The sequence below is a fragment of the Oncorhynchus gorbuscha genome, linkage group LG08, assembly GCF_021184085.1.
Source record: "Oncorhynchus gorbuscha isolate QuinsamMale2020 ecotype Even-year linkage group LG08, OgorEven_v1.0, whole genome shotgun sequence".
NCBI lineage: Eukaryota > Metazoa > Chordata > Actinopteri > Salmoniformes > Salmonidae > Oncorhynchus > Oncorhynchus gorbuscha.
The window spans coordinates 5,884,827-5,897,195 of NC_060180.1; the positions used below are offsets into that span (position 1 = coordinate 5,884,827).

General features: G+C 39.3%; 1 protein-coding gene across 1 annotated transcript; it reads left to right on the plus strand.

Annotated features, from left to right (window-relative positions):
- Nucleotides 1-6,514: 6,514 nt before the first annotated feature.
- On the plus strand, nt 6,515-9,961 carry LOC124041123 (zinc finger protein 503-like). Its single transcript, XM_046358330.1, has 2 exons — nt 6,515-7,128; nt 7,536-9,961. Exons 1-2 carry the CDS (start codon nt 6,886-6,888, stop codon nt 8,937-8,939), a joined length of 1,647 nt encoding a protein of 548 aa, XP_046214286.1. The 5' UTR covers nt 6,515-6,885; the 3' UTR covers nt 8,940-9,961.
- The last annotated feature ends 2,408 nt before the right edge of the window (nt 9,962-12,369 follow it).

Below are 12,369 nucleotides of genomic sequence, written 5' to 3' on the forward strand. Positions count from 1 at the left end.
TGAATTTAATTAAATTCAAACCATGAATTTGTATTGGCTGCACCCCACAGGAAGTAGAATTTGAATTGAAAGAAGTAGAATTTAATTCAAACCAATTCAACTGAGACATAAGAGATGAAAGTCTCATTCATTTCATAATTGTTGTTATCAAAATGATATGCCACTTAATAATGCAAAGAATACGCATACCATTGCAAATATTAGTTTGATTATAACTAAAAGATGTCAAACAATATTTTTCTCTGTCATGAAATGTTAGATTGTTCCCTTCTGTATTGCAGTGTCTTATCTAATGCATATTTAAATACATTAATGGAGTTATTAATTATATAGGCAACCCACAACATGATATTTAGAATATTTCCAAACCACTGTAATTATTTAAAATTGTTTTAGGAGAATGGTTTTGGGACTATATTTCAACCTTATGGTATTGGTTACAATATAGTATGTCAAAATTAAAATGTTAATGTGTAGAATAATTTCAATTTCATTCATTCAAAGATTGTTTATTATATTGACAAGATATTCGAGTGACCTCTAACAATGGAATACATGTCCTCAAAGATGGAAGACAGGCAGGAGGAGGCGAGATTGGGTGGGACCATTCTAGCCAATGAGAGGGCAGATACGTATGTAGAACAGTCAATAGAGATGTATAGAGGACACAACTTTGACTCTGTGGATGCGGTCCAAACACTTAAAAGACACAACCTTGTCCACTTTACCCTCTCCTTATGCCCTTGGCTGAATCCCCACTGCCATCTTGGAAGGTGGTTCAAATGATTAGCCAAGCAAGGGAAGTTTGTAACGTAAGCCCCTCAGCCCTCTTTTTTAGTCGGCTTTACGAGTGTACAATTATTTTCACTCCGGGGCCTGAAACTCCCCACAATTCAACTTGCAACGATTGTACATCCGCTAAAAAATGTCAGCGAAAACTTAAAAACATCATCAATGGAGAAGTCAACATACAAGTGTAAGTCAAAACGACTGTAAATAAGTTTGAAATTGTGCTACGAATGACGGCACAAACACGTCTCGTAAAAAGTAAATATGTTTTTGTTTGGTTATCTTTTGGAAATTGTAGAACTAAAACATTTTCAGAAGTTCCACCTAGGCAGACTAATGCTAGTTAGCTAATTAATTAGCTAGCTGTCATACAGTAGGCGTATATTAATGATTATATATTTAATATAAGTAGACATGCACTGATAATTGACTGTAGTGCATATAAAGCACCGAAAAGCTACCGGTGGCTGAAAACACAATCATCGCAGGATGAATGAATGATGAATTTCCGGGCCAAGGGTGATCCATTTTTTTTTAAATCATTCTTCTCTCGCCCCTTGCCCTGCAAGTGTATACTCGTCAGATGTCATGATACGTCATCATAAGTGTCAACTTAATTTGAGGGCTGAGAGGATAGGGTGTGTCTTTTAAATGTTTGGGCCGCAGCCTGTGCCATCATAACGTATGTGACAGCATGGTCAGCACCATTGAGGCTATCTCCATTTTTTTTTTTTTATGTAGGCAATTTTTTTGTTCTTCATTGCTAAATTGCTCCCAATTCATAGGAATCCCCACCCAGTTGACTACTTTAAAATAGTGGAAGCCCTCAATGGCAATGACCATGCTAAAACAGGTTATATCCATGATGAGTACTATTTACAGGCACAACTCCTGATATAAAGTTTTTTTTTTCAGTTTCCAAAATGCCACTTATATCAGTGGATTCATAACAACCTAATTATGAAGCTTCTATTAGATCTAATAAACCTCACGTAGCAAGTTAGCTATTAAATTGTTTTGTTGGCCAAATTTGACACTAATTGACCGTCATACAATAATTCCTCACTTCGTGGGATTATTTTCATGGCAGATTTTGGGCAGAGTAAAATCTCTTGCTTTGCCTCTTCCTCTCTGATTTAATTACATTCTACTTCCTTTAATTTAAATTATATTCAAATTCTGTTTCCTGTGGGGTGTGGCCAATTAAAATTCCAGAATTTAATTGGAATTAAGAGCAATGCGCAACTCAATTCAGAATCGACCTCAACCCTGCTTTCCACAGTAGATCTTGTTTTGGGGTGATATTGAAGATAAATGAAAAAGATAAACTTTGGATGAAATACTTTTCTAGGATGATGGTAAGAACCGCATGCTCTCTCCTCTCACCTGTGCTATTACTTCTCACCTGTGTACCCCTACCCATGTGACTAGTTACCTTGACCCCGGGTGAGAGTGCCTCTAGTGTACAAAGCAAGTTAAAATGACCCTAGATAGACAAGATAAACACACAACACATGAGCACATAAATAAGCCAAAATGGCTCCTAAATAAATACTGGTTGAACTCATAAAAAGGTGTTATTGTGCCTTGTAATAACACAACCCCTGCAAATGTGGACCCGACCTATCTAAGTTGGTTATTCAGAGGGAATGTTAGTGACGTCATTTTAGATCCTCCCTGACACGGAAAATCCTCTTTCTGCTCTGCCCAGCTCGAGCTCTCGAGGCTCCGCTGCTGGAAAACACTCATGCTCCGGTCGTATTTGTAGTCAACTATGTCCCACAATATAATATTGTAACAATGTAACTGATAAATGTATCGTGTGATCTTTGCAATGCAACATTAGTAAACAAAGGATTACGTTTTCGCAGTGTTTTCACAGATCTGTCGTTTCACTTCGGAACATGTTGTTGTAAGTCTTTTAATGTGGTTCTATGCGCCCTTTTTCACCTTTTACCTCTGATAAAAATGTGTACCCTACGTTTGTTCTCCACAGTGCATGCTTTTAACTGGAAGATAATATAGGCTATTTTTCTAGTTCCATTGACTGAGAAGCTATGATAAAATATCGCTTTGTTGATGTCCATAGGCTACTCTTTCAGCAAACTACTTGCATGCAAAAATAAAATAATCTATGCGAGATCCTATTCGCTTGATTACGACAGAAAAGTATGTGAGTTATATTGCAAAAACAAAATAACCACTATTTAATATAGTCGGCGACAAACTCACTGTGCGTCATTGAAAATGTATTTTACGTTATAAAAGTAGGTTATTTAATTAGCATAATTCCAATACTCCCTATATAGTGAAAATGAATGAAAACCTCAATTCTAAACCCAATGTAATATATTAAATGTTGTCTTCGCTGCAACCCTCTGCTAAGGAGGCATATAGCCTACAGCAGAACTTACAGTCCAACGTACAGCCCATGCTACTCTCGTGCTGCTTTAAATAATTATATTTACATATAGGGAGTGATTCATAAACATGTCGTCGTTAAACTTTAAAACTTTATATTTAAATATTATGAATTATGGCAGTAAAAAATGTGTTTCAATTTAACGGAAATATCGAGTATTTGGAATCTGGTGTAGAACCTCATTCGTCAAACCGACAATAAAGAGGGGTTTCGCCTGACACTGGGAATTTATGGTTGCCCTTTGCCATAATAACTCACGTAATTTGTCACGGGCTGACAGCCCTTACAGAAAACAGTTAGACTGACGTCTATCAATCATATATATTTTCATATTGTGAAACGTTCTCTTCCTTTTCTGCCAGACAGACAACATTTGGATGAATAGGCCGTTTTCTCCTTCTTGTACTTCAAAGTCCACAGCATTTAAGGGCCACGGGAAAATTGTATTTGTAAGACACTTTCTTGCTTAGTTATGTTTCCACTTTGTAAGTCTCCAAAAAATAAATGTCATAAATTGATTTATGTTAAATAAACGTAATTTAATTGATTTATGTTGTAATTTGTCAGTAATAGATTTAATGAAGGTTTGTGCACACCGAGTAATAAGTAAGGTATTCACAAATTACATTCAGTATGGTTTGAAAATAAAACGAGCAGGCGGCCAGTACGTTGCAATTAACTTTAGTGAACGATTAACAGAAAATACTTATACAGGTTTTTTCTCGTTGAGATATTATCTCTTTTCCAAAAGAGACCTGGTCCAATAGCAGTAGGATAGCAGTTTATGACTATAGCAGTTTTGCTTCTGCAAGAACATTAATTATATGGTAAGGCTTCAATAGGCTGCAAGAAGTTGGGTTTCGTGTGAATAGGCCTTTAGGCCAATGTTGACATGCAGTGACACTTGAGTAGCCTACAAAGTAAAATAATTCACGTCATATTCTGGCTATAATTCTCATATGGTTAAAATATCAATTACATATTTTACACTCTGGTTCATTTTTTTTACAAGATATAACTTCAAATATATATCCATAGTTTTCTGAAAGGCCGGTCATTTTAACAAAATTCTTTGAAGGCCTAAAATAAATATATTTACTTTTCCAGCTGTTTTTCTGCCCCCCCTGTGATTGCCCACTCCAGGTTTTCTTGCTCTCCAAGATGACCTGTCAAACCGATTACCGTAGAGAGAGATTAATGGCGGAGGCGGGTTACAATAATAATCGTTTTGTTTGAAGTGACAACTTTGATAGGCGTTGATTTACTTATAAACTGATAGGCTTTTAATTGAGCGCCTCTCTCCCGATTGAGATGAAAAGAGACCCACATTGAAAGGCTGCCCGATTCCCCTGAGCCTCAATACTGATTAGCCATCTCAGCGGTGAATAGTTCAAGGCATTTTAAACTTATTTTCTCAGCCCTCTGACACACCATTTCTCTTTTATTTATCTTTCAGTCACCCCCCTTTTCTCCCACTTAAATAAAATAAATAATTTTCATTGTATGTAAATAAAATCGAGTTGACATCAATATAAAATGTCTGGACTAGTTTTTTGTTGGCTTTTATTTGTCATTGTTGTTGGGGAGATAACAATGTGCCAGAGGCGAATGACGTTTTTTTTAACGATACGTATAGAAGAAGTAAGTTTGGATCTGCGAGGGAAAGTGGTTATTGTTCGCCTTTGCTGAGAATCCAGGACATTACGTTTCACTCAGTAATGTGAACCTTACATGTTGACGTGTGTTGGATAGCCGCTGTCCCTGCTCGGGGTGACTTTGTTATGGGGAACTTTACCTTCCACTAATAACTGCATTCATATTGGCTATTCAAAATCATGTTAAATGCTCCATATAGCCTACTAAACAACACAAGGATGCCATTTAAAAACACTTTCTGGTCACATTTCACGCAATTCACATTATTACATTTAAATGCAATTTTAGCCATAACGATCCCCCTATCGAGGCGAAGTCCATTACCAAGTAATGTCCATAAGCATTAACATTACTAAAATATAATAGTAGACTCTGTTCGTCTTTGAACGATTTCTGACAGGTAGCCTAGTGGTTAGAGCGTCGGGCCAGTAACCGAAAGGTTGTTAGATCGAACCTCAGAGCTGGCAGTTAACCACACTGTTCCTAGGCCGTCATTGTAAATAAAAAATTGCCTAGTTAAATAACATCAGAGCACCTAAACGTGCTCTCATGGCGTGTTTAGTGCGGGTTTTGGGACACATTCCTCGTTTTGAAATATTTGACAGGGAGGGAAAACGTTGAAAATGCTTAATTTTATGCCGCGTTCACGTGCTAGTCTGAACTAGGAATCTCGGAAATGTCCGACTTGCTAACTGGTTTGAACGCGGCACCTGTACAATTAACTACAACAGTTAGCAAGTCGGAAATGTGGTTAGTTTAGCCAAGTCAATATCCTCATTAATTTTCAAATACCGTCCTAAATTCCATGGACACATGAATAAATCTGAAAAAGATGCATAGCGCTGTGCAGTCCGCATATTGTCGATGCGTATATACACATTTAATTTAACACGAGAAAGATTTATTTCGTACAAATTAAGTCTCTTTTCTCAGATGCATCTCTCTCTTTCCATGTGTCCCCTTTTCCCCATGCAACTATGCTCGCATGTAATCCGCTACAATAGCTGTTAAATCAAGGCCGGATTGACAGCCCCTGACAAATAACTGATTGATTGCGGTGGAGCAGAATTGACAGTTGATTGAGGGGTGGAGATAGACATAGAAGGCTGGTGTATATTATAGGCTACTGAAAACATGTGACATTCTCATCCCTCCATCACTGCATTGGTCTGTTCCTGTCAACGCTTGTCTGAATCGAGTAGAAGTGGTTGATCTTCTGGTTGTGGGATATAATTCACATTGGAAAATGTATGTGTAGACTCAGATACAGGCTTGTGTTAAGATTCAAGATTCAATAGGCCAAAAGTGCCAAAAACAATGCTTATTAGTGCATTAGTCATTAGAAAACAAATGAATAACGATGTAATTTATTTTTATGAGTACATTTCCCATCTCCTAAGTATCATCATGTAGCTCATGTCTTCCAGTAATAACCATTACCACATCGCCAACCTATTCATTTGCCAAATACCTTCACTTGCGTCTATATACAGTACTTTTTCAGACGCTGAAAAATCTAAACAAGCCTTGAACTGTCCTGCCTCGAGGATGGTGAGAGCGCGCACAACAACCCAACTATTCCTCCCTATCTCCTCCCCCGCGCTGTAAATATAGAGGGTAACGTCACATCCCCTTGACCCTCCAATCACCTCAGGGTCCCATTTGATTGGAAGGCGGCAAAGGCTTTAATCTCGGACTAATTCAGATGCTTTTGAAGTGAGCATTTCTACCAGTTCGTACTTTGGGAGTATAGAGAGCGGACCTGCTGGGAGATACAGAACGCGCTATGCCTATGATGCAAGACGCAGCCTCGGATCCGCGATAACATCGCAATCACTCTCCTGTATCTTCTTCCTGTTTACCAGCCGCACCTTCTTATTTTCCTCTCACTATAAGGATTACTACACGCAATACCAACACTTTTTTCCCTCCTGATTTTCGAGAGGTTGTAATTGCTTTTCGCCTTTCTTGATGAATCTGATAAATGCATTACCGACTAATTTGGTGAGAATTAGGACATGATCACATCGCCCTCGGTGTCTGCTCTGAGCAATAGTAATACTCATCTAGTCTGGGAGAGCATCAACTCTCGGAATAACATCAACAAGCCTTTTCTTCATTCCGTTCCCCCGTCGGACCATCTACGGCAAGCTAAGCGAGTCCCCATCAAGGTTTTGAGAATGCTTACGGCACGATCAGGACACATTTTGCACCCAGAGTATCTTCAACCGTTACCATCTACCCCGATTAGCCCTATTGAGGTAAGATTTTAAAAATAATTTGTAAAAAACAGCTGAACTAATAAGTTAAAGTTGAATGTTTTGTAACCATTACAAATAGAAACGGTTCTCCCGGAATGTAGCACAGGAAACAGCATATAAATAACGATGTATTATATTGAAGTGTAGATGTGGGTTATTATAGAGCTCATTGGTAAAATACATGTTTTATAAATGTAGGAAATGTTCATCGTTCTCTTAGAGCTCGGCTATTCTCTCGCGTAAAAGCTGCGCATTGCGCACTACTCTTTTATTTTGGGGTGGCGGCGGAGAAGGGCTCGGACATTCCGTTGCTGGATGCATTTCGATCAAAAGTCCTTTTGTTTGACTGTTTTTATATTTTTTCACTATTCAATTTGTAAATATCGGTCTTGTTGTTTTCTCTACAGCTAGATGCCAAGAAGAGTCCATTGGCACTGCTGGCGCAGACATGCTCTCAAATCGGTAAACCAGACCCCCCTCCCTCTTCCAAACTCTCCTCGATTACATCTAATGGATCTAGTGACAAGGAATCCAAATCTGGTCCATTAAAAATGAGCGACATCGGTGTGGATGACAAATCTAGCTTCAAACCCTATTCGAAACCGTCCGATAAGAAGGACTCGTCCTCGGGCGTTTCGAGTGGAGAGAAGACTGGTTTCCGAGTACCGAGCGCCACCTGTCCGCCGTTCACGCCACGGACAGGCAGCCCCAACTCCAGCACTTCTGCCTCTCCCATGCCGTCCGAGGGGAAGTGTGGAGGAGACAGGGAGGACAAGAAAGATTCAGATTGTAATAAAAATGGCTCAACGGACGGATCTGGAACCACTAACAGCCACAGCAGGATAAGCGTGAGTTGCGGTGGAATTAACGTGGAGGTGAACCAGCACCAGGAGACGCCCGGGTCCAAAGCCCTGTCTTCGGAATCGTCCTCCATAACCTCCGCTTCCTCAGCTTCCGGACTGGGGTCAGGACTTGTAGCCCCGGTCTCTCCTTACAAACCTGGTCAGACAGTTTTTCCCCTGCCGCCTGCTGGCATGCACTACCCCGGGAGTTTAGGGGCCTACGCAGGTTATCCCCAACACTATCTCCCCCACGGCGGCAGCCTGGTTAACGCACAGCTGGCCAGCATGGGCTGCAGTAAAGCCGGATCCAGCCCACTGGCTGGGGCCTCTCCACCCTCCATCATGTCAGCCAGCCTGTGTAGAGACCCTTACTGCTTAAGTTACCATTGTGCCAGCCACTTAGCGGGCGCTGCCAGTGCCTCACAGCAGTGCCACGACAACGCGATGAAATCCGGGTACCACCACATGTACCCGACACACCTTTTGCACGGCATGCACTCCTCTCCGCAGTCGTTCAGTGGACACCCTTTGTACCCCTATGGTTTCATGCTCCCCAACGACCCACTTCCTCACGTCTGTAACTGGGTGTCTGCGAACGGACCCTGCGACAAGCGTTTCTCCTCTTCCGAGGAACTGCTGATACACCTGCGGACGCACACCGCCTTCACCGGGGCGGAAAAGTTGATATCGGGTTACCCTAGTTCCTCATCTCTAGCGAGTGCTGCGGCAGCCGCTATGGCGTGCCACATGCACATGCCGCAGTCAGGAGGCCCTGGGAGCCCCGGGACACTGACCCTGAGGAGTCCGCATCACGCGTTGGGACTAAGCAGCCGTTACCATCCGTACTCCAAGAGCCCCCTGCCTACCGGAGCCCCTGTTCCCGTCCCCGCAGCTTCCGGGCCATACTACTCCCCATATGCACTGTACGGCCAGAGACTCACCACAGCATCGGCGCTGGGATACCAGTGAAACAGGCTTGACTTTTGAAAAGTTTATAATTATAAAATGCAAATATAAAGACTTTTATATCAACGCTCCACCTATGGACAGGATCCGTGGACTGTATTTATTTATGTCGACTGAAAGCGGACGATAATAGCTACAAATTGAAGATATTTGAGAGACTCGAAGTGCATTATGTTTAAACTGAACTCTATAGGTAAAATGAAAACACACATGGTAGAATACTAATAAAATAGAGGTTTTCATTTCGATGTTCATTTGAAATTGATATGATTGTATTGTTCTTATTTAATGTTTCATTGAAAAGAAAATGATTGACATGCATGTTTGTTTCTTAAAATCCCAAATTGTCCACATTTAAAATTGCCGTTATTTTTCAGGTGTATACCAGGGAAAGAGAATTGGTATTTTTTTGTATGTATTCTGGAAAAATAAGAAACGATTCTGTTCCATATTTCCGTGTGCCTCCTTTTATGATAACAAGACCTACATTTTTAACATGCTATTTCATTAAACAGTTTCTGGTTCATGATTTTAAATTGACATTACAAGATGTGCTGATCTGGGAAGTTAATCTTATCAACTGGTTGCCTATACAAACAAATGGAACGTTATTTCCAGAGTAGGCTATGTGTTTTTTAATGTTCACTTTAAAGTGCACTTTATTTCTACTCTCTATAGAGTTCCATGTGATTTTTTTTTTGCGTTATACATTGTTTTAAACTAAATCATTTGACTTGAAAGTTGAAACACTAGGCTATTAACTAAACACACAACTTTGAAATCGAATGCAACTAAGATTGGACATTATTTCAACAATAGTGTATAGCTAGCTGAACGTCATGATTGAGTGTGTGAGCGCGCTGTGTGCAAGTGTGTCTGCATGTTCTGAAACGGGATACATCCATCAAAACATGTTAATAATTGTTGATTGACGATGAGTTTTGACATTATTGCTGTAGTGATTGGATTTAGGTCATTTCAAAATAAGTATTGTTGGCTAAATATAGTTTTCAATATTTGATGTAGAATGTTTTCTCTTGACATTGCCTGGTTAATAGTGATCCCCTCGAGCAACAAACAGACAACGCCTCATTTTGAAATGCGTTATCAAGGTATTTGTTGATCTAAATTTAATTTATTATATATTATCTCAATAATTCACGAGTCATTGAAGATGTATTAATTATGAATATAGAGTATCCTACTAAAAACAGATACGGCAAAACTCTAGAAGGGAATAATATTGTATAGGATTAGATAAGGAACATTGCGCATACTTGATTTTAGAATGTCTTTATAATCTATTTCCACTTTGGCCCCACTTCAATATAGTTGGTTGAAAATAACTGATGATTTTAGAGACATCCAGCTGGGTGCAGACATCAATCAATTTAATGTCGATTCCACATTGGTCAATGTCATTTAATTGAAATCAAATCATATTGTATTGGTCACATACACATATTTAGATGTTATTGCGAGCGCAGCGAAATGCTTGTGTTCTTAGCTCTTACGGTGCTGTAATATCTAATCATTCACAACAATACACACAACTTTAAAGTAAAATAATGCAATTAAGAAATATAAATAATGATGTGGAACCAACGTTGATTAAAGCAGTGTGTGCGCAGTAGTGTAACATTGGTGTGTGATTCAGAAATTTGTAGGAGACCATTTCCAAATGCCATGATCTAGCCTATAGTTTAAACAAAGGATTACCACACCAACTTTAAATATACACCCGACTATACTCAGCTTTTTATTTACAGTAGAGGCCTAACTAGCCTAATTTATTCAAAAAATGTGTTGTTGGCTGATTCATTCCTTAGATCAAACAGGGTTGAAGTTGCGTGCACATTTTTGTTTCATATTGAAATTAATCAACAGCTGGCCTATAGGCCTAACTGTTCGCTGCTCTGTATACTGCCGTTTGCTAAATAAGGCCACACAATCTTAAATTGCATGGTTACAGACACACCATACTAGTCCAGTAATTAATCATGTCTTTATTGCATTCAGGCGAGAAAAAAATGATTGCCACATTTTTTGAAAGAAATACGTAGGCAAGCCAAAAGTTAAGTCTATTGCTTTTCACAGAATATTTCACACACAATCTACAAAATGGCTGTGAAACGGGCCAATCCCCGAGATAACAATAGCATTTTACGATCAAGAAATAGGCTATATGACTCAAATACCAATAGCTAATGGGTTAACCTAACAAGTCAAAATATTCATTCATGTTTTTAATTGCATAATTGGGAAACTTTGAATTGAAACACAGTGGAACTCAATCATTTAGCCTACTATAGTTCTGCTTGGTGCCATTGGTGTCAAACGTCAACAGGATAACAGTAGGGTCCCACTGGACACACACTGGTTGAATCAACATTGTTTCCACGTCATGTTATTTCAATTAACCAACTTGGAATAGACCTTGAATTGACATCTGTGATCAGTGGGGTGAATTCAGAAAAAGTGGGACACCTTTTGACTTTCAGTCTTATGTAACGTTTTAGACATCTATTCAACATAGCCCAACACATGATACATTTCTGAAATCCTCAACATGTTTCATAATCACACACAATTGAATCAAATTTCCAATGGGCTAGAATGAATGGCCTACCCAGTTTATCTAACCTGCTGTCCCAGTCTCCCAAATGTGCACTGAAAATATGGTTTTGGCTCAGTGTACACAAATGGGTGTGTCATGCTTTCTGTGAATATGATATCAACATTTGTCCTTTTTGTGTGATTAGGAAACATGTTGAGGATTTCAGAAATATATTATGTGTTGGGCTAATATGTTGAATAGATGTTGAACAATGGGTTACAGAAGACCGAAATGCAAAACGTGTCCCACACGTTCTGAATTCACCATATATTTTAGAAGTGAAATTAAATGAATTGAATTAAATATACAGTAGCCTATAGCTTAAGGTCTTGTACCAGCCTTATTTATCAAACACAAATATGTTGTGTCTGAATATATAGTTGACAGGCCTTTACATATTTTCTTCCTGTTCTTAGCTGTCAGAGAAGCTACCTGAAAATAGCTTCAAGCTAAAGCCAGATATTCTCCTCTATACAGGCGCAAACTGGTGCGAGGCACAATGTCCCATTTCCTTCATTCTGTGTGAAAGACGAGATGTCACACAGTGGATGTGTCTGAAGTGACAGGCTAGAATAGAGCGCATCAGCCCTATAACAGAGAGCCACACATCCATCTATTGGCTTATCTGTTCATCAAACGTTCAAGTGTTTCCACTTTGCATCTATAACTCATGAAAATACTATACTCTGGAAATGTTCTTGAATATGAATTAATGAATGAGTTATTTGTAAATGACTTTGACCTCTGAAGGATAGCTACACTCATCCACCCTGTCATTGGTTATTTAGCTGAATACCGTCTCAGAGAGATCGCTCT